Source organism: Achroia grisella, unplaced genomic scaffold, assembly GCF_030625045.1.
Source record: "Achroia grisella isolate CSIRO2021 unplaced genomic scaffold, CSIRO_AGI_Agris_v1 utg874, whole genome shotgun sequence".
Taxonomy (NCBI): domain Eukaryota; kingdom Metazoa; phylum Arthropoda; class Insecta; order Lepidoptera; family Pyralidae; genus Achroia; species Achroia grisella.
Window position 1 is genome coordinate 6,833,416 of NW_026713051.1, and position 27,426 is coordinate 6,860,841.

Consider the following 27,426-nt stretch of genomic DNA (forward strand, 5'->3'; position numbering starts at 1 on the left):
ATACTGTTTTAAATCCTGTAGAAACATTGCTGGCGTAAGTAGTTTCAGATTTTCAGTATCATCTGCAATGTACGTCAATAGCCTGTTATTGATGATACATTCTACCTCGCACAAAATAGTTAAGAGAGATGTGAAGTCTAGACAAGCGTTACCTAAGATTCTTCGTAACATTTCTTTTATTGTCTTAATCATGCGCTCCCAAAACACATTCACGCACAATCCTTTTACATATTTGTCTGATTCCCATGACCCAATAAAATTCTCTAATATTTCTAATTAATAATTGTGAACCAGCGTGACACAACTCAATATGTTTATGACGAATCAGATTTTGAACTAATTTATTTGATCCAGGAAGTAAAATTGGAAATATAAAAGTATCTCTGTCGTCTCGTAGTGTAAGTCTTATTTTGACACGTAAGATTCCATCTTCGTTCGATTTAACTGATTCCATATTCAAACATTTCATAGTCGGTTGTATGTCATTGAAATGTTCATTTTGAATTAAAACAAATAACCTTTTTTCAGCCTTTTCAAATTCACAACTCGATAAGTTTCCTTTTGTTCTTGTACTAGACTGTTTTAAACAATTTTTCTTAAAACGTATACACCAACCTATCATACGAACTGTTTTTATATACTTAGAAAAATAGATAAGTCTATCCGAAAACATTACCACTTCTTCTGTAACTAAACAATTAACTTTTATTTCTTTAATATATTCTTCTTCGTTTAGTTCTGGTACAGAGCATGGCCATTCATCTATATTATTTCGTAACCAAGAAGGTCCTTCCCACCATCTACTATTAAGAAGGACTTGAGCATTACAACCACGAGAGGGCAAGTCTGCTGGATTAAGGTGTCCTGGAATATGACGCCAGTCTTCAACATTCGTCTTATCTAAAATTTCTTTAACTCGGTTATGTACAAAAATATTTAGTCCAGATTTCCTTTTAATCCATCCTAAAACAATACTGGAGTCTGTCCAATAATATTCCTTCAAACGTTCCAAATTAATCGATTTTTTTGCTTCAACTGCCAATCTAGTAGCCAAAACAGCAGCTATTAACTCAGATCGAGGCACAGTCACTGCCTTAGAAGGTGTAACTCTGCTTTTTGCTGACTAGTTGTACATACACGCTGCGATCAAATTCTGTTCGTAAAAAGACACAACCTGAATAAGCTGATAGACTGGAATCTGAAAATATATGTAAAGATACTGAACAAAATTCAATACTAGTCGGAAACAAATTACGAGGAATCCGGCATTCCGTTAAAAGATTTAAATATTTTATCCAATTTTTCAAATCATGTTGAATTTCCATAGGAAGCGGTTTATCCCCTAAACCTATTAGCGGTTTATTCCAAACCTATTTTCCAACATTTTTGTATGAGTATTTTGGGAACTATAGTGCATGGACTAATAAAGCCTATAGGGTCGAAAATGCTCTGAGCGATAGATAATAAAGTTCTTTTCGTCATAATATTATTCTCATTCATAGAAGGAACCTTGCAAAATAGTTCATCGTTCCGTGTGTCCCAGTTTAGTCCTAAAACAGACGTCACTGAAATAGGTCCCGTTACCCTAGCATCTTAGTTCAAATTTACCCTTATGCATAATTTCCTTTGCCTCATTTATAAATTTATTCATACTTTCTTCATCTTCCACACTTACTATACAATTATCACAATAAAAGTTAGATTTAAGTTTATTAGCAGTATCTGACTCATATTTTTCTAAATGATGATTAATTGTAGCCATTAATAAAAAAGGACTGGTAGTTACGCCGAATACAACCCTTTTATGGCGATAAGTGACTACAGTCTTCTTTTCCTGATGTATATCACGCCACCATAAAAACTTCAAACAATTGCGATCTTCTTCATTAACTGATATTTGGAGAAAGGCTTTTTTAATATCAGCTACTGTTCCTATAGAACTATGCCTAAATTTGATAAGAAACGATGGAATTAATTCAATATAATTAGAACCTTTTTCTAAACACTCAACTTTCTTTATTAATACATGCAGAAACATCGAACACGGGCCGAATTTTTGTAGTGAGACTAGACTCGCGAACTACTGCATGGTGAGCAAGATAGTGTCCTGAGTTATAATCTGGTTCATCAACGACTTCTATAATAGATAAATCTAACCACTCCTTAAACTGTTAATTATACTCTTTCATAATACCTAAACGAGACAAACGTATAGTGGTAGATTTTAATTGTTTTAGGGCTAGGTCGTAATTTGTGGGTAAATTTATAGATATATCCTTCCAGGGCAACTTTACCTCATACCATCTTCCTCATTAATGGATATCGTATCTTTAAAGAATTGTAATACTTCTTTTTCTCTCTCTGTCTGTTTTCTAACTTCCGGTTCATCTTTAATACCTATAGTTTCTAAACTCCATAGATCCTCTAAGTTAAATGTACAAGATAAACTAACAAGACTTTCAGCAACATGAAACATATTAGATATTGGGCCTTGTATTGTCCAACCTAGCGTAGTTTCCATAGCAACAAGATTACCATATATATTTATCAGACGCCCAGTAAACAAACTACCTAAAATATCGGCTCCTATCAAAATGCTCACTTCATTTATATCATCAACTATATCATTTAATACAACACCCTGTCTTTTTAATTTAGACAACAAAATAGGTTGTTTTAATTTAGGTAAATCATTGCAAATATTAATTTTCTCTATTGCTTTAATGTTACATTCGTATGTATTAGTAGGATCTTTAATAATAAATTGAAATACATTATGTGGTTCCCGTTTCGTAACTACACCGCCGAATAAACTGTGTGAAATATGTACCTGACCACATGGTTTAATTTTCAAATTATTTACCATACTACTTTTTATATAAGAGTCTTCAGCACCCGAATCTAACAGAGCTCGTACATTATTATTGTATCACAAATTAATTTTCAAAGTTTGTAATAAAACAGTTGTATTAGTAGGCATCAAAGAAGACTGATTAGATAGAACTTGTGTTTCAGAGCTATTACTGCATTGAATTTACGAATTAACTATTTTATTATTATCGCACATTAAAGTATAATGCCTCTTTGTACAAATAATACATTTCGGGAATTTCCTACAAGTTTTAGTTATATGTCCCGATTTTAAACAAATAAAACAAGCACGCTTACCAATTTTGAAGAACTACTCTGACTATAAGCTAAATGATATATTTTAATACGTTCCTCGCTCTCTACTTCTTGCTTAATGAAATTAAGAAGATTATTTAAAGTATCAGACTGATCCTTTTTACCAGATTGAGTTCGTTCCCAAATACAAAGCAGTTCTATGGGCATAGCGGACTCGACTAAAGGACGTAACATAGACGCGTATTTATCTGTAGTGACATTCAAACTATCTAAAGCATGCAATTGAGTTTTAAGTTTATCATATAATACTCCAATTGGCGTAGCACTCACTCTTGATTGATCCAGAACTAGGGACAACAGCTCAAGAACATATATTTCAATTAAAAGATCGTCACGACCATATCTTTCTTTTAGTTGTTTTAGAGCTTTCTGATAATTAGCACTTGAAAGGAGGAAAGCTTTCTACTAGTATTGCGGCAGGAGATCCTGGTTCCATCGATTGCAGCAGGTACTGGAACTTCATATTATTATCTATGCTGGAATCTTCATGGATCTTTTGGAACATCCCCCAGAAGCCTATCCACTTCTTCACATCACCATCATAACGAGGAAGCTGAAGCTTAGGAAGCCGCAAGATATTTTTTACAACGGCATCCTGGGCGCAACTCTCTTGAATTTCACTTCCAATATTACTTTTACAACTGTTCGTAATATCAAATGCATTTTTATATTTCTTTTGCATCAAAAACCATTTATCATCATACTTCTCATTTGATATAATATCCTCTTCATATTCGCTTTCGTCTCTGTCTACCAAATCTATCCATATATCTAATACTTTATTGTTAATAGCAGACAACTTTTCATATTTGGCGGTAAGATTAGCGAAATTGATATCGGAGGATCTTTATCCTTTTTAACTAAAGATTCTTCTAATTTACTTACTGCGCTACTAAAGAATCTTCGGGCCAATTTTCTCTCCTCTATAGCTCTCTGCATATTGTCTTATACTGCACGGTCGCCAGTTTATGTGTCGGATAATATATTAATAAAATATTAAAATCATATATTTTCTTGTCATAAAATTTTACATTTTTTTTTTGTGGCCAGCAATATATTTCGAAGTCCACAACAAGTTCCATTAATTTTTACCTAACAGATAGACTTTTTTGGACAAGACAAGCTCATCGACTGTAGAAAAATATAAACAATTTTGGCGTTATTAGAACTGGGAACAAAAAAGATCATAAATGGAAAGGTATACAATGATATATGGCAATGCATACAAAGAACTTAATGGCCAGTTACTGCAAGTGGTCAATTATTTCAATTTCAGATACATTTTTATTCCTTATTTTTCGCTTATATCCAAATCCGTTACATCTATGCGTATAAATGAAATTTGAGTGTCTGTTTGTAATATTGAAATAACCGTTTTTTACTACATGTATAGGAATATAACTACAATACATAACCAATTTACAATTTACAATTTTTGTCGGTCTGTCTGTTTGTTCCAGCTAATCTCTGAAATGGCTGGACCGATTTTGACAGGAGTTTTATTGCAGAAAATACTTTTATTTTAGAAAAATAAAGTTAAATTCCACGCAACGAAATCGCGGGTGCAGCTAGTGACAAATAAAAATGACATTGACATAAGAATTGTAATTTGATGTTGTCACAGGCTAGAAAATGACTTTTGTGTTTCAGTTTTAGAAATTATCACTGCAATGCAATCAAAATATAATTATATTAGTAACCTAAAAGTTTTGTTATGAAAATAAATTAATATAATTAGTTGACATTTATTTACTTCATTAATTATATAAATTATACGTAACTATCTGTGGTATAATGTTATCCATAAAGAGATTACCAACGTTGTCGGCGTCTAAGATACATTCTAAATTACATTTTGATTTGCTTAGTTCCTGTAATGAGAAACGTATTGAAAAATTGTGCAATTCTAAATTGTTAAATTTGTGTAGATCTTTCTCAGTATTGCATAATATAACATATCGGTCAAAAAATCCGGTAAGTATTTTTGGTCTAGTATAAGTGTAAATTGTCATAGAATATTCCTTATTCAAATAAACTTAAATTGAAGTGATTTTGAATAGTCATATATATTTTTTTAATTTACCGCTTATTCGGAAAGCTGTCTCGTCATAACAAGAACTAGAAAGAATCTTACATTGCTTTTTTAAATTAATGTCGTAAATTAACATTTTACAGTTGAAATGTGTGAATATAAATGACCAGCCACAATACAAACTACATATCTAAAGTTTCATACTTCTTTAACTGTTCAATGACAATTGCACATATCTCTCTGAAAATTAATGTGGTTTGTCATTTTAAAGGTTAATTTTGTTGTGATGGTCTTACAAACCTGACATTTTGATACTCCTCCAATCAAATATTCAATACTCCATTATCATCCATTATAACCAAAAATCTATTAAAGAAAATGACTAGAATTTATTCAAGTACTCATTATTATAATTCTCAGTAATCAATTTAGATAAATAAATAACTTAGTGTTGAGGTCTTATTCTAATATTGTCTATGTATAGTTTTGTTACGCTGCTCATTTAATTGTATAATAATAATTGAAAAGTCAAAGAGTTACAGAGTAAAATATACAGTTTATGTGTAATTGAAAATTAACAGAATGGTGAATCAAATAGATGAGCACTTTGGTAATGACTTATTGATGCATTATGAAAATAATGCTAATGGTTCACCAGTGCAATGTATGCAAGCCATACAATCTACAAAAGTGATTTCAAGAGTATAGTTGAACTTTAGTATAAAGCTATACTTAATGGTACAGTCTTATACTAAAGTTCAACTATATTAGACTTGTGTCTTGTATATGTATCTTTTAACATATCATGGTTTCATCATGTGGACTCCAGGTCCATCATGTGACAGTAAAACAAGTTTAATGTTATGTACCATAATATAATATCTAATATCATAATTTAAAGTGACACAAACATATGTTTGTATTTATTTTAAAAATTCTATTGTGCACCAATTAATTAATAAACTTGTTATATATTACAGTATTTACGTCACTTCAATGCTGAGTACAAAGCAGTATGCACATTGTTGAAGAGATCAAATTTACCGAAAATAGATATTTTTGCTAATAACAAATTACAAAAGTGCAGTCTCCACACAAGCTCACCTAGACCTAATCAAAATGAGGATAAAGACAAGGTATAAATTAATTTTATATTCTTTGTTGTAACTTAATATAAAACAGTATTTTAAAAAATAGTGTTTTATTCCTTTAGTTCATTGTTTGAACTGTAATGTCATTTGACACTATAGACAGTGTATTGCTGACCGAGTTCACTACTACTAAGACCTCAAAAAGAAAATGTTTAATAAGACAATCATTTCAGTATATCCAATTCATTGATTGAAACACCAAAAATTAATTGAATAGGTCTGAGGTTTATATAGTTCTAAGTTGAATTATTTTTTTAATAACTATGGCTCCATCTGGGATATGATGATTTTGGTATATGTTGAATTAAAAAATGTTCTTAGTGAAATGTGAAACACTGTCAACGTTGGTTTCACCATGAATATGACTTCTTACCCTGAGACTACATTTATCTAGTTATCTGGTTATAATAATTGTAATAACTGATCGTGAGACAATTCCCAAGCTTAGATATATTTTTTTGGAAATATAACAAATAAAACACAATCGTAAGAAGTAAAGCATTGTGTTAAATGGCTAGACCACTGAGGCTCATTTATATCTTGTTATAATATTATATCTATATATATGGCTATTTAAAACTCTTTGAATTGTTTATTTAGGATAAAAAGGATAAGAAAAAAGAAGACATTGAGAATAATGTTCCTTCATTGCTTATGAAAGCAGCTTTTTGGATGCTCACAACATGCATACTGGTGATAGCAAGTACACTGTTAGTTCCGGGGGACAACACACAGAATGAGGTATTTATTTGACAATCTTAACTGATAAGAATATAGCTAAGTTAAATAGTCATGCCTGGTCTACATCATTCTAGTCCTGTGATCTAATCTATTTGTAATGGATTGATGATTCAGAGAACAATTCATAGGATATATTAATTTTTACAGTGTACTCTTTAATCCATCATATCTGGTATTATTTAAATGGCCTATTCAATACCATCTCTATTGTCACTATTATTTTTTATTTTATTAACTGAATACTTTAAAATATAAAATAATGTAGATGATATAATTTAGTCCACTGGACTGGATTGCTAGAATATATTTTAATTTTAACATACAGTAAAGGAATGTAAACATATATTATGTATTTAAATGTATAATTACAATAAAGCGGTTTTGATATAAACTTGATATAATTATTATATTTGTATACTTAGTAGGCTTAAAAACCTGAAAACCAAATTGAGGGAAACTAACAACTATTGCCTATGTATGTAAACAGGGCTCTTACTTGATCATATGACACTTGTGTGTTATCATTTTGTTTTATAGTGATATATATATAGACATAAACTTGTACCATCTAATTTCACTTTTCTCTCTTTTCAAACCAAAACATAGTTTATAATGTAAACCAACAACTAGTGGTTTTGTGCAAAGTTATTTCACTACCTTAAAAAAATGACTCCTTGTGTATCACAAATAGACCTAGTCAACACTGAAATTATTGTACTTAAAAATTGACTTTATTCAGTTATATTTTATTTTATAAATTCCATGGTTGTTAGTTTAAAACATATTTGTCTGTGTCATATTATTATCACTCTTTTTACATCTCAGCTAGTATTGTTCAATGCATGGAATTGTAACCTGTAGTTGCGAGTTCATCCAACCAAATCAACAACATATTCTGCTTTATAAAACTAATTTATATAGATGTCTGATTTAGTTTTTATGTTACAGCTCATACGCTATGTTTCGTGGAATGAATTTGTATACTCAATGCTCTCCAAAGGTGAAGTGGATGAGTTGATTGTTAGACCTGACATGGAAGTGGTCACAATCATATTACATGAAGGCGCTGTTGTTAAAGGGAAACGGGTAAAAAATAACAGAATAATATCTTATATCAGATAATGACACTGAGGAATTAATTTTTGATAATAAATTTATTCAGACTGTTAAATTTTAGGTTTTTTACGTAATTGCAATGGCAAACAATATGCCCTACCCGATGGTAAGCGGTAACTGTTGCCTACATATATGAATAGTACTAAGGATATTATGTTATCATGTGACACACAGGTTACCACTAATGCTTTGCCTGCTATTGCACCCTATAAAACAGCATATAAATAAAACTGATTGGCGGTGGAAATAGGTTAAACTGATGTTAGTCAGATTAGTTACAACATCATATTGAATTTATCATCATGTTTTCCAGGGGGACTATGTGGATCCTAACATAATTGACTGCTAATACTGCTGCTAGCATACTCTACTCTTCATTATTAAAAATCTTCATTTTAATATATGTAAATAAATTAAAATGAATCCATATTTTTTTTTGTGTTTGTTATTATCAGGAGAAGGTTATTATAATAGTAAAAATAAAAATAAGTAAATTGTGCAGAACAATCAAAAGTTAATAAGGTTATTAAGTTTTCTTTAATATTTGCCTACTATATGCAATACACAGAGTCAATATCCATAGTTAAGACAGGAAGTCTGTCCGGTCAGATAGTTAACATTAAATTTTATTAAATGTACATAGTAGTACAAATATATTTAATTTATTTTAATAATGATAAAGTTGATTGCTTGTGTTTCGTCAGTTTTATTATAAAAATATTCTTGTTTTGAACATTCTAGTATTGCTATAAATACTTAAGGATTTGTTCTGTTGGCATTTCAGACCACACATCGAGTTTACCACATGAATGTCGGGGATATTCATCGCTTCGAAGAGAAATTACGAGAAATAGAAAAAAATTTAGGTGTCAAAGAAGGTACATTTAGATTCCTTCATAATTTTCCTCGTAACGTATCACAAACTCCCTGTTTGTGAGATCTTAACTACTAAAAACCACACGGTGTACATATGAGCGCCAATGCCGGAGTCACGAGGTTGCGTTAGCATAATTATTGTGGTTTCGGCAGATCACCCATGTAATGTTGACCCTGCATATTGTAATGTGTATGTCTGCAGTCTAACTGCTGTAGTTACTTTAGCAACAACGAAAACTCATTTAGATGGTACACATTATCCTGAGGAGATATAAAACCATAGCTCCTACAAATATCCTTTAATTGTTGTTTCTGACAGTCATAGGTAGCAAACTATGAAAATAAAGGGCGAGCCCAATAGGCCTGTTGTATGTTGGTTGCGATGCTACAGGTCTAAAACATCTTTTGGAATAGAATTGTTATGATACTATAACAATTAGTTTATACATGGAGCAGTAAACTGTTTGTCTGGTCTCATTATCCCCTCCCCCCTCATCAGATGAGACTGAAATTGAGATCTTCTTCATTCATTACGCAATGTAAGGTTACGCAATGTATTACATAATGATCATGGCTCTTAAATTATGAAAATTTAAGAGCCATGATCATTATGAAATACATTGCGTAACCTCTCAATTATTACCATTCCTGAAAACTAAATCTCATGCCTAATTATCCCTTAAATTTCACTGGTATATCTCTCTAATGTACTGAATCAACCAAAATTAGTTGAGATTCTACCGCTTACTAGTTTACGTTCAAGTTGTCTATATATATTTTTTATTTCCAGGTGTCCGAGTGATCTACGACAGAAATGGTAGTGTTGCCGGCAAAGTTTTTACTACTCTGCTTATTGCTGCTGTAATTCTTTCTTTCCTATATTCAACAAAGTCGATGAAAATGAACATCAACATTGGTGGCATTGTGAGTTTACATCCTATATTCCACGTTTGTTGTAATCGTGTTGGCAGGGTGAAGAGGATAGTTATTAACGGGGACAGAGACACCTCAGCACTGTATAGTTATATATCACTTGCCGTGCCCACAGTTGCGCTCGCGTTAAATTTTAATATATATAGTAGCAATAAAAAATATAGCCTGTCTTTTATTCTGAAGCATAAGCTATATTACTGTAAAGTTTCATCAAAATCCATTCAGTAGTTTTTGCGTGATTGCGTAACAAATATCCATGCTCACAAACTTTAGCAATTGTAATATTATTAAGATGTGATGAGATGTCGCTACTTTGTTTCACGTATTATCTAGGTAGTGAGCATACGAGTGAATATATATATATTGTACAATATGGCTTATTGGGACTGACTTTACACTATATCATATATATACTATACCTATGTTACATGGAGATGTAAATAAATGGAAGGGTGCATGTGTATGTATTTACATTTATTATTAGATTAACATTTATGGAAAATAGCAACACGTAAGTTTTTTGCTCTTTCTTCTTGTGATGTGTTTGCGTGTTCCTCCTAACGAGTGGTAGAATAGAAGTGGCTAGACTACAACTTTAACGTCGTGTTTTAGAGCCAACTTGGTCGTGCTAAGTTTACCCTGGTGGACTCAATGAGTGGACAGGGCAAAGGCGTAAAGTTTGAAGACGTGGCTGGTCTGCGTGAGGCGAAGGTTGAAGTCATGGAGTTCGTTGACTACCTGAAGCGACCGGAACATTATAAAAGTTTAGGCGCAAAGGTAATTAGTAATCATACTGTATTTTTTTTATAACTGTAGAGATAACCTCTCTTGAACTTCAGAGATTATGTATTCAGGCTGAACGGTCACGTCTGGTTACGATTTAACACAACAAAAGTATATCGAGGATCACGTCATCGGATGTGTGTGAACTCAAAGCTACAGATAACGAAACAAATTAAATCCGATAAAAGCTTATTGGCTGATCGTAGATAAATAAGGAAAAGAAGAATAAAAAACTATTCCTAAAAAAGCTGATGATAATGACCTGTTCAGTATATTGTACTTTGTTGTTACATGACTGATCTATTAAAGTATCTATTTTACACAGATACGCTAACGATATACTGCGTAGCTATTTGCGGTGACTGCAGCATGTTATTATTAATAATATCTAAGGACAATTCTGTTAGCTAAACAGAGGTTATATCATGGTTGCTAGATATCTGATACAAATACTTATGTTTTTTTTTTGTAAATACATACATAAAAGTGTATGCGTTTCGAAAGCAAGAAAGAAAAAGCAGTAAAAGTGTATTTAATAAATTTGATGATACAAATTATTGTAAAAAATAACAAGGTACCGAAAGGTGCGTTACTGCTGGGTCCGCCGGGGTGTGGGAAAACGTTACTGGCGAAAGCTGTGGCCACTGAAGCTAATGTGCCGTTCCTGTCCATGAACGGGTCGGAGTTCATCGAAATGATCGGTGGATTGGGTGCCGCTAGAGTTAGGTTTGTTGTATACTTCTATTACTAACCTTTTTATCTTTTACGTTATTCTTATTCTTTATTGTTATTGTTCTGCCTACATATATAAACATAATGTACGCAAATTAGTTGTAAATATAAAAATATTGTAAACGAATCGTTACATCGAATTATTTTTATTTCAAAATTCGTAATCTTTAATAGACCGATTTCATAGTGAAATCGGTCTAATTGTACTTAGTTTTGTAATATTTATGTGAGTGTACCCATTTCTAATAAGCCATGAAGCACACTATCAGGTAAACTTACTATATAAAATGTGATACATAATTTTGCAAATGCATATATATTATTCATAGAAATCACCCAGACGGAAACAATCATACTCATGAATAGAAATGTTTCTAGCTTTCAAAGAATCGTGAGGATGTAAACTAAACTGATAGACCACCGAGGATTATTTAGACTTAATTTATGTTATTGTACAGGGATTTATTCAAAGAAGCCAGTTCGAGAGCACCATGCATCATATATATCGACGAGATGGACGCAGTAGGACGCGCGAGATCATCGGGGCCCGCGAACTTCGGTCCCGGTGGTGGAGAAGGAGAACAGACTCTTAACCAACTGCTGGTTGAAATGGACGGCATGAAGAGCAGAGAAGGTGTTGTCGTGCTAGCCTCCACTAATAGAGCTGATGTGCTCGACAAGGTATGTTTTGTATTTTTTTGGAGAAAAAAAAATAAAAGCCATTCGACGATCCGCCGGATGGAAATTAGGAAAAGTTGACTATGTCCATGACCGACGCCGCAGACATCACGTCATGTGATTGCACTAATACATTGCTATTCATTGCAAGTCTTCGAATTGGAACACAGCTTGAGAAGTAAACTGCCTGTCGCAGAATTGAGTGAGAGTCTATGCATCAGAACTATCACACGGTACAATTTATTTTGCAATGATTTCATTTTCTATATTTTTATACAGTTAAAGAAAATTACATAGTATTCGCTTCGACGGGCAATCTAATTAAAACGGGAATTATTATAGAACAAGTAGCCTAAAAAAGGCCATCAATGAGCTGCTAAAACAGGGCATTAGCAGGAAATAATAATAATAGTAGCTAGTCATATGACAACACTGATAGCAGAGCTTTAACAGGCGCTGCTGCGGCCGGGCCGGTTCGACAGGCACATTCTCATTGACCTGCCCACCCTTATAGAGCGAGAGGAGATATTTGAACGACACCTCAAGAACATTGTGCTCGAGAAATTACCCGATTACTATGTCAAAAGGTACTGTATCAAAATTAATATTACGAAGAGAAACAATTATATTTATTGTTTGTATTGAAGTAACTCAAAAATTACCTAAGGTTTTATTTCTTTTTAGTATACACAAGTGACATGGACTGCATTATATTTTAAAAATAAATGTTTTACTTCCGATGTTCGCTGGTCCGTTTCCGCACACTCTACAGATATTTGTATTAATTAGTATGATTGGTTATATCGGACTGGGTGTTTTCTATGTTTACAAAATGTATTTTTTTACGAAAGTAAATGTATCTTAGTTTTTATATCTGGTGTCTAGTAGTACTCATAATACGAGCACTGTTTAGATTGGGACTAGATGGCGCTGTGTGCATTGTCCAGGAATATTATTATTATTAATAGTTACATCAATAATCAGTGGTAGAGATGGGAAGAGAGCAGTGACTTATAAGCAGCATCTGTTCACGAGGACAACGAATGAGCCCACAATCACTCAAATTTTCTGTGAGATAATTCTAAAACAGTGCTATTCTATTATAAGGTTGGCGTATCTGACTCCGGGGTTCAGCGGGGCAGATATTGCGAACGTCTGCAATGAAGCCGCTCTGCACGCGGCCAGGTTCAAACAGAATATTGTGAGAGCGACCGATCTAGAGTATGCAGTCGAGAGGGTTGTAGGTTAGTTTATTTATATATTTTTATTATAATAATTCATTTATTTCTCCTCGCAAACAGGATAGTAAAAAATACATGTAGTATTTTTTGATAATGAATAACATGGGTTTGAATGGACAGTATTGGTATCTACTATGGATCGTATGCCCGATATCTGGAAAATGGCCATCTGGTTAAAGCGGGTTTAACCAAATGCCCATTTTCCAGATATCGGGTACTTATGGTAAGGGAAATTCGCGGTAACTTCACTTATATTATGACGAGTCATTTATATTAGCTATTTAAAAACGATTTACGATAGGCCACAATACCAGACCAATTTTTGTACAGCTCTAATAAATAACGAACAATGTGAGACAATTATTATTACTAGGTCGCTCAATATTAATAATTAGCATCAAATAATTAGATCTACCATAATTAATTTTAATTATACTTATGTTTCACAGTAAGACTATAACACAATGTATATATTTAAAACAGATAATATAAAATACAAACAATATTAATTTATTATTAATTACACATATGTGTGTGTGACATACGTGTTAATATGATAATAAATATTATAATTAATACCATATAGTCGCCATGGTATTCATAGACCCGACTAAGTTGTATGTGGCGCAATTGCATTCGTGTTTCATATTAAATACCAGATGGCGACTTTCCGAATAACCCCGTGAAATCCATAAATTTATACGTCTTTTGTATGAAAGTCAGCAGAAAGTTCTCTGAAGTCTGTCGTACATATTTCAGCGGTAGAACAGTTGTCTTTGTGTTTTGTATTTTGATTTGAAATGTGATATGGCAGAGAAATTACTACTGCATACAAGCACGCACGCACATGTTGCATGCATGAACGGTACCGTGTGATGGATATCGTATACGTGTACATCAAAAAGAGTTGTAGAACACGTATAGTTTAGAAAAATAACCCGAATACAAATTAGTACCTACCTTTTTTCAGTAACATTATTAATATTTACAAATATTGTCGAGTATTGAATACATTTGTTATTGTCATTAAATACCAAAGTATCTAAATATGTGACAATTGCTCCTGATTCTATCTACTGTGTATTTTAAAATAGGTATATGTCAATAACGATACATTTTAGTTCCATATTTTTATTAATTGTATAAAAGTATTAGTTGTAAAAGTAATATGTAGATACTTAAATACTTTAAAGTACTGATACTAATATTACTATATCTAAAAAATCTAAGTGGTTAATTAGTAATTTAGTAAGTATATTTCACTAATATACTTACTAAATTACAATATCACAAAACATGACTTTAGCTCAAGCGTGACAAGTTATATAATTATTTATTGTATGTATATACGATGCATATATATAGTATTTACAAATTTCGAAAGGCACTAAGCTTGATGAACTTGAATAAAATTAATATTTGTATTTGCGTATTATGTCGTCAAACATACTTCTGTAATCCCAACAATTAATATGTATATCAAATAACATTTATTCCGTTTTTTTTCATAAATAAATTTATTTTATACCGTTATTAGTTATCTCACTAAGGTTAAAAATGTTTCTGTATGATTGTGCGTTCGCGCATGCTAATTCTAGAAACGGTACAGTTAATATATACATATACACTATGTGTAATTTCAATAGTGCCTTTATAAATAATTTCTTAAGATGTGTAATGTGTATGTGTGTTGACGAATATATATTTTAACGCATAAATGCAACACAACAATAGTCCCATCGGTATACGAGTAGTATTATATTGGTTCATTGAATTAAGCCGTTAACAGTTCACAGCTGCGCGTGAAGAGACAGCTGCAATTAGACACGCCGTTGGCAGCCAGCAGCCGCCATCACCGCACACGTTTTTTTAAATCAGTACACTTGTCTCGATTTCAGCACTTGTAACTCTATGACGAATGAAAGCAACTTCAAATTCTAACGCATGTTAGTCTCATAATTCTTAACCAGTATTCATTTTCGTTTAATATTCCATCTTAAGTTATGCTATAATATATTAATAACATTCCCTCTAGCTGTGAAGGCATGCGGGTGAGCAACTGACCAGGTAACGTGGTACTCTTTGCGTTGGAAGACCAGACGGACCACGCTCATAGGCGTATGCGATCGGAGGTCTGAGTATACATACTGGCTTTGACTTCTTTGGCTGGTGAGGTTTTTTCACGGACGAACAAGGTTGGGAACGCGTTGTTATTGTCAAGGTTTGGAGTAAACTCCTCAGTAATATAGTGGACCGGCGACGTCTGGGCTCTGTATCGTTACTGTACTCGCAGGATGAGTTACTAGATTGATCAGCCGATGGACTTTGATCAACTGAAACATTATCGTTGCTCCTTGGTTGAGAGTCTTCAGTTCCGTTGAATACGTTCCGCGTTCGTCCACTTCGCCGAGTAGTTGTTCGTTCTAACATATTTTCCATAGCTGAGCTGTTTTTGACGTGATGGTCTCTCTGGTTTTGCATTCTCACTGCTCCCGTAACGATTTAACGGTAAATCTTCCACAAATGTCTGATTTTGATGAAATTCTCTATATTTTTTTAATACCAAATATTTTCTAATTTAACTTTTATACAATTGATTGATAGTACTTGTATATTTCAATTAACTTTTCAATTGATTGAGCAGAAGCGTATCAGTTTATTTGGAATGTGTTACGAATTGTCGGCCGGTGGACAGTCACAATCCTTATAAAGGCTTTTTTGCGCATGAGCGGTAGAGTTCGTCGTTGATGCACTAATGCTCGTATGTATTTGCAGCCCGACGCAGGTTTAATCCCGTTGCAGATTATCACAATCAAGCACGTTTCTCATAACTATATTTGTACTAGCTTAGCCCGCGATGTTTGCGTGATAGTATAGTATAGTAACCTTGATCAAATAAAGAATAAATATTCAATAATTTCACTTAAAGAAAGAAGTGTCATCGTTCTATCATAGAAAATGACGAATATCCGTAATAACTTTTATCCCCAATTTAATTTTACCCCTGTAATATTTTTACAAACCTTGAATATCACATTTATTTATATTTAATAAAACTGTTTATTGAAACAAGTTTCTAGCTTCTACTTTAAAAATTACCCCTAGAAAGGACATATGCTACTTTTTTTACGAAAAATGGTTGTAAGGCGTTAAAATGGGAGAATCGTTCCCCTTTCAACGCCTTACAACCCTTTTTTCGCTATAAAAAGTAGCCTATGTCCTTTCTCGGGGCCTAGACTATCTGTGTACTAAATTTCATTTAAATATTTTCAGTAGTTTTGGCGTGAAAACTTGATAGACAGAGTTACTTTCGCATTTATAATATTAGCAGTGGCACTTCTGCGATAGTGGCGATAATTATTTCTAAAAATTGCATATAGATGGCGTGATTGGTGTCGATGGAATTCTTCATAGTTTTGCAAACGTTTAAAACACAAAATTGTGTTTTCTAAAAATGTTTAATCTATTTTTAAAATGTTATATATACATGTTAAAATGAAATAATGCGTAATAAAATGCGTTCATATATTTATACATTTTGTTATTTCATATATTTACTTATTGCTAATACGGGGCCTAATGTTTTTATTGTTTTCATTTGTATCGCCCTAATTAAATGTTTCTTTTATATTTTTCAATAATGAGCACTTAATATTATTATTGGAAATTAAACATATAAAAAAGTTAAGTAAATTAAAAATAGGCGAACAAGCAAGCACTATTATTTCCAATAATACCTATGTAGGAAGTGTTGCCATATTAAAAATAAATACATGTATTTATCGATTTTTTCGAATAATCGATAACAGGATTTTATTACAGCACATTATTCGATGATGCTTTTAATGAGTCTTTGCAAACAGTAAAATTTCATTATTTTGTATTATACTCTTATTTGTGGAACAAATTGCAATGTATAATTTTTACTCGACGAAACGGCAAAGTAAAATACAATGTTATGATTTTGACTGGTATGTAAGTATATTTATCTGTTCGCTCATAACTTCGAAGCTTAGAAGAGGGAAATATTAATTAGATTGATCTGATACAAGTGTACTCTATTATGTCTACCTGCACGCGGTCCGCATGGTAATTATTGCAATTAATTATATTAGGGACATTGTACGTCTATTAAAAAATTAAATACCTACTTATTGTAATTCAATAAAAGAGAATTGAATGTGGTATAGAGTATATAAGGTCACCTTTATGAAACCTCAACAAACAAGTGTTATATAGTATCTAAATTACTGCCATTGGTAAATAAATATGAGGATCCTCGAATTTTTACACGAATTACTCGAATTATAACACTTTCCTATCACTGCAATATTGCTACCAGAGTATCCCTGTAATTTAATAGATGTTTTCACTAATTCATGTTCTGATATTTTAATTTTTCTTAGATATATTCTAGGTAAAACATTAACATCAGCCCCGGTGTCCAATTTAAAAATAATATTTACGTTATTTATTTTTAATTCTACAGACCAACTACTATAACAATTATTATTTTGATTTGTTACCTGATCGCTGGAGGCCTCCTGTATGGCGTACACCCGGCACATTCTCGAATAATGATTCATCTTACTACAGTTGTAACACCTGTGCCCAAACGCTGGGCATTTATTCCATCCATGAACTCCACCACATTTTCCGCATCCGTTAGCATTTTTTCTGACATTCATGTGTCGATGTCTTTGCTGCCGTCCGCTAGAGTATGATTGGTTACGAAGATCGAGACGCTGGTACGAATCCCGTTCAAATCTGCGATCCCTCCGTTCGTTAATTGTTTTACCATCAGCGCCTGCCTGGTGTTTCATTCCCGACCTCCGATTTTTAATTCTGTTCAACATAAGTGCTTCATTGTGTTTCATGCCTTGTAATCCGTTATTGATTTCATGTACATTATATTCCGTATTTTCTGTCTTTATGTTGGTCGCTTGAACACGTGACAATTCTGCCAATTTGCAAACATCCACGGCTTTGGATAAAGTTAAATCTAGTTCTCTTAGTAATCTCTCCCTCATCGCACCATTCCTGATCCCACATATTAATCTGTCCCGCACGAGATCACTACGCAAATCTTTAAATTCACATTTTGCTGCCATTTTGTTCAATTCAAATACGTATTGCTCAATTGATTCCATTTCTTCTTGATCTCGTGTAAAAAAATATGTCGCTCAACAGTTAAGTTTTTCCTGGGTAAAAATACCTCATCAAATTGTTTTAATACGTCATCCACCGTTTTATACTCTCCAGAAAACTGTTCATATATTTCTCGGCATTTTTCACCTATAATGTGTAACAGTATGTTAATTTGTACTCTCTTCTCTTTTTTATTCAATTCGCAGGCCTCAAAATATACTAAAAAAGCCTTTTTCCATTTCTCCCATTCTTTGCTTACGTTTCCCGATGTGACGTTTAGTAGATTATTCTCGAATCGAAACGGTTGAGGCGGTTGTAATATGGCTTCCATATTTCACAATTAATTATCTGTCCCACACAATAATCACTGTTGTCTGCGTTACTATATTGTAAGAACAACTAATATAGACACTTAACTTTATGTTATTATTCCGACTGCGCCATGTTATGTATGTTTTTATGTATATAATAATATAGGATACAAAGAGGACGTGACTCAAAGACCAGTTGCTAGTTGGGACTGCCTTTATTGTTGATTCAGCCTACCCGACATTTACTTTATAATATATTTTATAATAATGCATAATTACCTACAATACCAGGACTGAGATCTACCACCGACAGGTACCTGGGAATTTGGAATAAACATCTCCATTTCCTGAAGTGCTACATCGGTGACAGATTCAGCTATTGCATCAGGATCGTCCAGTGCGAAGCAAACTCGCCCCCATGGGTAAGATGCAAAAAACTTCGCATCTCATCCCAATCTGCCGACTTAAAATGCCAAACACGACGTCGACCAGTAGATCGTGGCAAAGAAGGACGCGTGAGAAGCACTTTGCTCCGTATCAGACAATGATCAGAGGATCCCAGTGGGGCTTCCACAGAGACCTTCTGCTGACTTCTCATCCGGACGTATATCAGCCGTCCGGATGTGAAGTCAGCAGAAGGTCCAACAGTGAAGGTATATGGTCAACAACATCAGGAATTCTTGTAGGCGAGGATACCAGTTGCGTCAAACCATACGCCAAAGCAAAGCCATAAACAGATCTCCCCGCATAGTTGGTGGTACGTGAACCGAGCCATTCAGCGTGATGGGCGTTGAAGTCACCTAGAATCACGACCTCAGCGGAGGGAATCTGTTGGAGCAAAAAATCTGTAGCCATTTGGACGTGTTCAATGAGTCGGTCAGTTTCGGTGTTACCGCTATGGGGCCTGTATAAGCATGCATAGATGCGGGGGTGGTCATTGCAATCTACACGCAACCATAAAATGGACAGGTCAGTACCTTCAAGTGTACCAAGACGGCGACAACAAATATCCTCTCTGACATAAGCGCAAACACCGGCCCGTGGAATAAAATGGTGTTCCAATTTATATCCAGGGTAGGTCAGGTACGAAATTTCGTCGGGACAGGATATTTGCGTCTCCGTAAGGAAGAGCAAAGCCGGCTTCGCCGTCTCTAGGTGGTGGTGAACGGCGTTGAGATTGGAATGAATTCCCCTGATGTTGCAAAAACTGACTATGAGCAAGGGAAACGCCGATGGAGATTTGCTCGGTTTCCTTTTGGCCAAATTGAGCGGAGTATTGCCCACCCCAGAATACGCAGGGCAGCCTGAGTGTGATATCTCAGGGGTGGATTCTCCAGTAACATGGTTACTGGTACCATCCTGGGGTAAAAATCTCTTGTAATCCGCTGCCATGGTATGTAAGAAAGGGGTGGGTAGGGGAAGGAAGTAGGAAAGGGATAGGGGGAGGGGGAGGGGCGTCCGGAACCTACAGCTCACCATGCGAAACGCGATATCGCTTAACACCGGTTCTCTGCCGAGGTGTGGTATTTCCCGGTTCGAGCGGCCCAATCGATCCTGAACAACCACGTGTGTTCGTACTGCTTGCTCTACCACTTACAAAATAATAAAAAATTAAATTAGGAAAGCAATGGACTGGTGATGAGAAGACTTTCCAAGTTATTATATTATGTGTAACTGACTGCATATTAGTTTATGATTTAAGCACATGATTGTTATTATATTGCTTCATCAACAAGTCCAGGAATATATTGTGTACCAGGAATTAATTATGAAATGATTTTGATGAAATAATTGTATTGATATTGATTTATTTGGAATATAATATAAAGATAACAGAAGTATTCGAAGGTTTTAGTGGTATAATAGACAAGCAATGAAGAAAATTAATATTGTAAATGATTAACAAATGTTTATTCTGTGATTAATAAATTATTCAAAAGTGTTTTGTTACCTGAAATAAAAATTTTATGATTTTCAAGTGTTGTGTACATGCAATTTTAGTCTCATCTCATTCGGTTTGAAATGTCAGGAGTTATTATTGAGAAATAATTATACACTGAAAAATATATGAAGTACCTATATGTACATGAATTGATTATAGCTAAAATCTATCTCTATCCCATAAGAATATAAATAAAAAAAAACCGTATTAAAATCGGGCTACCCGTTAAGGAGCTATTGCTCCTTAACCGATCGCCCGATTTTAGTGCAGACGCGTTACGCCATATCTTCGTAGGGAGAAAAAAAGTAACTATAACATAGTATGTACATAGGTACATTAGCCGTGTCTGCAGAGCGTCGGTGAACGACGTTATACTTACACTGAATTTTCAATCGTACCGAATCAGGGGTTCGATACAGTTATATATCTATTATGTACGTATCTTTGCAAAACAGATGTTATGTAGACCTAATTCCCTGCCATATTTTTCGTGCTTTATTAATAATCACCCACTAGTAATCCGAACTGCTCCAAATATGGCGACATTTAGCGCCTACGGCGGCGAAATAAAATAGCCCGAAGAATAGCCCGAGTTAGGAAGGAACCATTTTCTTTTATGGGATGGGGTATCTGTATGTTTTGTATTTATTATATTATATTATCTGTGATTTTAGTAAAGATTAGATTCAAATATTTAAAATGTAAAAAAAAAGGTTCAAATGGTTTATCTGGATATCCTGCAAAACTACAAATCCTAAAGAAAAAAGCCTTTGCACTTTTGTATTTGCACTTTTTATACAGAACCTATTTATGTGAAAAACCTACAGCGCCAACACCTTGATTTTTATATTTTTATCTTTTTAAGAATCAAACTACTTTATAATTTTTATTTTATAAAATATTTATGTTCTTACCCTATTTTACTTACATCATCTTGTAATAAATAATGTATATATTTGGAGAAGGATTAAGATCATAGTTATAGTATAAAAATAGTAAATAACGCATTATTTTATAAGATATTTGTTAACTAACTCACTAGTTAACCTTACAACTTGTAAAGGTGAACAATTCTGTCATATCTGGTTTTTGCCTAACCTTAATCGTTTACGCTGCAGTGAAAGCATTTTTCATTGCTGCTCCGCCCTTACTGGTCGTTGTATAACCTAGCATAATATATAGCATTCAAGGATAATATGCCTTTCTAACAGTGAAATCTTTTTTAAATTTAGAACAACAGAACCGGAGATTACCCCAAACAAATAAAAATACAAACCTTACCTCTTTATAATATTAGTATAGATATTGCTGAATGACTGTTTACATTACATTATTGTATATATATACAATTTCATTATTATGATAAGTATATTGTATGATGACGCAGGACACAATACGGATTATAGGATTAATAGACAGCGTCAATAGTGACATTTAAGCAGAAGGTTCGTCATAGATTTTGAGTTCTATTTTAAACTATATTCAGCGGAAATTCATTGCCACAATGCATATTTTTAGAATAAAGCTTGTACAACTGGAAAATCAAGATATTTGAATAATTTACTTTATTTCATTTCATTTTTTGTTTGAAAGTACATTATTAAAACGTACAATTTAGGTGATATAAATGCGAAAGTAACTCAGTCTGTTTTGTCTACCGTTTTTCACGCCAAAAGTCTAGACTCGGAGAAAGGATATAGGCTACTTTTTAATACAAAAAAAAGTTGTATGGAATTTTAAAGCTAGAAGCTTGAATATTATGAAAAATAGATATGATATTGAAAGTTTGTAAAAATTTTAATTATAAAATAGGGAATGAAAATGATTAATTTCCATACAAATTCATAATTTTTGAAGTTAATGCGATGAAACTTTTATTCTGTGCCGTTTTTAAATAATTGTTTTAATTTTATTAGATGCTATTACGTTAAGTATTGTAATAAGCTCTTTGCAATGTTCCGTCGTGAATATATTAAGTTATATTTTAATTTTATTATATCAAAATGATATTTTAAAAGAAATTGTATACATGAACCACACTCGATTCACGCGCGAGAGTGAGTACATGAAAATAAAATAGCTAAAAACAGTCAGTCACGGTTGTGCGCTCGTGCTTCTCCGCGATCAAATCCCGCTCGTGATCGCGCCTGAAAGATAATGCTGTGTAAAAGCAGTCATTCCCGTATGCACCATTTGAAATGCTTTGATGTGGGATTCTCTTCCCCTGAAGGTGTGTTTGACATACATTTTACTACTCCATGAAACAAAGGGAGCACCCGGAATTAAATTTTTATATAACAGTCCGTAAGTAAATGTGACGTTAACGTGAATGCTTCGTATGACGCACATACCAGCCCTCGTTTGTTTACAGTTTGTTGTATAAAAGCTTAATTCCTTTATGACGTGAAAATATATATAATATTACTTATCAATGTAGGTTTTTCGAAATTAATTTCAGAATTTCCATATGATATTACTTCTAGGTGTTTTGTTTTTTTTTAATATCGTAATATACAACATTTTATATTTCGTAATTCTCCATTTACACAATACTGATGCCATCAAAATTAATAATACCACGTATTGGAGACGTAAAACTTACCTTGTATATAAAAACTAAAATGGGTGAAATTTCGTTAACAACCCAATTATAGGAGGTCGCCCCCTGCCATTTAGGATACTAAATGTAGCAAGCGAAACGTCATGTCAGGTGTTTCGATCACCACAACATCGACCGTCGACAATGCCTTCGCCAAGGCCGATGCATGTGTATGTATACTCTGATAGACATCATAGTTAATTAGATCGCTCTAACAGGTGGAACAGAAAAGCGTAGTCACGCGATGTCACCATCCGAGAAGAGGATTGTGGCGTACCACGAGTCTGGGCACGCGCTCGTCGGCTGGTTGCTTGAGCACACGGACGCGCTGTTGAAGGTCACCATCGTGCCGCGCACCAACATGGCGCTCGGGTTCGCTCAGTATACCACGTCCGACCAGAAGCTATATTCTAAAGAAGAGGTGGGTTAGATAATGTTCACATTATACTGACTAACTGTGCCTTGGTGCGATTTTACCCGCGGGAAATTTATAGCCTTTATGTTATTCTGATGTAGAAAATATATTATTGTAATGAATAAAGTAAAAGTAAATTTGTAATAGGGCTTATTCTTGTGTTAAACTAAACTGGAGAGCATCTTTTAATTTAGCCTTCATTTAATAACTGCATAACTCAGACTTGGAAGAATCCACAAATACCTGATAGTCATTTTTATGATTATGTTATAGGTTCCTTCTTTATTAATTAATTAATTTTTGTGTACTTTCACCATGCAATGCCTATTAGTCTGTCTAGTTCGTTTTCATTACTATTTGAGTCAAAAGACACTAATTTACCTAGGTACATAGAAAAATATATGATAGTTTATTAGATTTCATTCTGTAAGTTACCTATGTAACATTTTTTTCTAGGTCTGCAGCATTTGCATTGAAAAGAACTATGTCATCTACGAATCCTAAATGTGTGAATTTCGAATTCACAATTTTTTTAACAAGTATTTCTTTTAATCATTTGTTTTTATCAGTTCTCTGGTACCCACACACAAGTTTTGCTTGGCAAAGCCAAGCCAACTAGATGGTGCTGTGAGAATTTATATATTTTTTTTAGTTATTCGACCGTATGTGCATGGCGCTGGGTGGTCGGGCTGCGGAGGCGATCACATTCAATTCTATCACCAGCGGGGCACAGAACGATCTGGAGAAAGTTACCAAGATTGCCTATGCTCAGGTCGCTATTATTTCATATATATTTTGTTCTTAACTGGAAACATATCGTATATTGTGGCAGAGGGCAGCAATATCTAGTGTCACTACATCACATATGTGATGATTCTTTATAACTATACATGAATATTTACGTACATTTTAAAAATATTTAATTTTGTTCAATATTATGTAAAAAAAAATACTAATTGAGTGTTCTTGTGTGTTCTCTCAACTGAGTTCTTCCGATGGTCGTATAATAATATCATGTAAACATTTATATTATTACATAAATATGAATATTATTCAGCGGGTATACTCGTAAAATATTAATTGATTTGAACTTAAAATTATTTAATATATTAATTTTACAAAACTTTTAGCATAAACCATAATATGTAAAGTTGTAATAGCGATCTATTTGTTTGTTATGTTAATTAGAAGTGCTTATATTTGTATTTGATATTCAGGTACGCGTGTACGGCATGTCGCCGACGGTCGGCCTCGTATCCTTCCCTGATTTGAAGGAACGCGGCAAGAGTCCGTTCAGCAAAACACTGAAGAACCTCATCGATCTAGAGTCAAGGAAACTGATCGCCAGCGCGTATTACCGCACCGAAAACATTCTCAAAACCAATCAGGACAAACTGAGAGCTGTGAGTTCATATTTAATTTGTTTTTTTTTTCAAAATCCTGACAAATCCTGTAATCCTGTAAAGGGTACACGAACCCGAATTCTGTCCGGCTTGAAATCAGGAAACAATAATTTCCATGAATCTGTAATAGTAAATGGAATTAAATTTGGGCGGCGGTAATCACTTATCATCAAGAGACCACGAGATCGTTTATGCTATTAAAAAATATTGAAACACTTATATTTAGTGTATATAATCGCACAGTTTGTATGTTAGTTTTAATATTCCACTTTACTTCTACTTTAAACTTGTTCAGTTTCATGAATATATGACTTTCGGATTTGTATGCTCTTTCCGAAATATACATTTGACGGTCTTGGTGGTCTAACGGGTTAGCAGAGCCTTATTTTCGATGTTAGTGGGTACGATTCCTCGCTTGGCACAAACATTCGTATTCATTAGTATAATTGTATTTGTCAGGGTATTTTCTATGATTATTACGTATTTATGTCTAGTAATATAATGCAAGCTCTGCTTAACTTGGAACTAGAGGGCGCTGTGGGAATTGTCCAATGTTAATATTATTATATAAATATCTTTCATTAATGTCTACATTTCATTAATAAATAATGGTAATGCTAATTTTTATAGATTTTAATAAAACGTTACATTGCAGCTTGCAGAAGAGTTATTGAAAAGAGAAACCCTCAATTTTCAACAAGTGCAGGATATATTGGGCCCACCGCCATTCCCAAGGAAGAAGTTTATAGACCCTGTGGAGTTTGAGAACAGTTTAAGGAATATGGAGAAAGATGCGACAGTAGAAGATAGCACACCGATCGGGTCACCGTCGGCCAAGCCAGACTCGCAACCGGGCGCACAGTTTGTGTGAATGTAACATTCATTCGTTCATAAGTTATGAGCCGTGCTCTTGTAATTTTTTCCATCAATTCCTTTAGTTGTTCCTGTCGTAGTTGATACGACTCCAATTTTTCTTTGATATAGCAATAGAATGTAACAAACTGTACGCATAATAACCAATTTAGAGCAAGCGTTCAGAATTAGAGACAATGTATTACATATATTATGCAATTACTAGCGAAACACGCACTGTAGCTCAGTAATTCAAATATGGCAGATTAAAAAAAATAAACCAATGAAATTGGTAGCATTAAACTCTTCAGGAACCCGCTCTGCGCCGCATCTTTCTGTATTGTCTTGCGCTATTACAAAACATTGTCTTTCGATGTTTTTCTCTTCGCTGTAAATACATTGTAGTAATAAATCTAATCCTAAATAAATTTATGAAGCTGTTGATGTTTCTTATTAACTTATATTAAAGTTTTTACCATAGAGTAAAATATAAAACATATACATTTTTTGTTGTTGTTAGTCTTTATTATATTTATGATTATAAATACATATGATGCTATAGAATATAATTTGTTGTAAATGTATTTCTACATGTACCAAGATACTGTCGTAAATAAAATAATCATGTAAATGTTGTAGATAAATATAGTATTTTTTAATATGTAACAGTTTTTATTCATATATATTTTCTTATCATGTTTTTTTACCAGTATAAAACGAAATCGCGTTCTGCACATTTAGTATTTTTTCAGCGACGCATAATATATCCTTACGTGAATAGCATTCAATCCGTGTGAAGCTCGACCGTGCCTTTTTCACGTCAAATTATTTATGTTACGCCTCTCTCGAATTTTCAAGGTAACCTACTTGAAAGAATTAAAGTAAATTTTAATTAATTTAAAAGCAATTTCGAATATTATTTCTTTAAAGAGATAACATGTTTCTTTATGTTTTTAATTTTAGTTTAATGTATATATACACAGATCACCAAATACCACTAATTCACAATAGTAAAATATTAATATATACACTTTTTCTATGGTATGGCAAAGATTCCGACGGTTCTTAAATATTATGAGATTTTCATTGTACCCCTTAAACGCTACCATTCCAGAGGACTTGGTAGCTGAAATAGTGGACCTATTAGTGCCCCTATCGTATATGTTGTATTGAGGCTAATGGTTTTTACTGTCCCCGTCGGTGGTAGAAATAATTTGTATATTCGAGAAACTAGATTTTTATAAGTTTCAAATAAGAAAGTAATTAAGGTAGGCTTTAAGCAACAAT

At 33.4% G+C, this 27,426-nt stretch overlaps 1 protein-coding gene across 1 annotated transcript; it reads left to right on the forward strand.

Annotated features, from left to right (window-relative positions):
* Window positions 1-4,831: 4,831 nt before the first annotated feature.
* Window positions 4,832-26,743, forward strand: LOC131852965 (paraplegin). The gene is made up of 15 exons (XM_059203722.1): window positions 4,832-5,160; window positions 6,199-6,354; window positions 6,970-7,110; window positions 8,059-8,196; window positions 9,011-9,104; window positions 9,893-10,026; window positions 10,648-10,812; window positions 11,393-11,544; window positions 12,009-12,231; window positions 12,682-12,815; window positions 13,336-13,472; window positions 23,688-23,890; window positions 24,537-24,656; window positions 25,102-25,287; window positions 25,943-26,743. Exons 1-15 carry the CDS (start codon window positions 4,981-4,983, stop codon window positions 26,156-26,158), a joined length of 2,379 nt encoding a protein of 792 aa, XP_059059705.1. The 5' UTR covers window positions 4,832-4,980; the 3' UTR covers window positions 26,159-26,743.
* The last annotated feature ends 683 nt before the right edge of the window (window positions 26,744-27,426 follow it).

What these genes read in the sequence shown, in the direction of transcription:
- LOC131852965 (XM_059203722.1), top strand. Translation starts at nt 4,981, where the DNA reads ATGTTATCCATAAAGAGATTACCAACGTTGTCGGCGTCTAAGATACAT. An exon ending in CATATCGGTCAAAAAATCCG is followed by an intron (nt 5,161 to 6,198) that starts GTAAGTATTTTT and finishes TATATATTACAG; the next exon opens with TATTTACGTCACTTCAATGC. An exon ending in AAAATGAGGATAAAGACAAG is followed by an intron (nt 6,355 to 6,969) that starts GTATAAATTAAT and finishes TTGTTTATTTAG; the next exon opens with GATAAAAAGGATAAGAAAAA.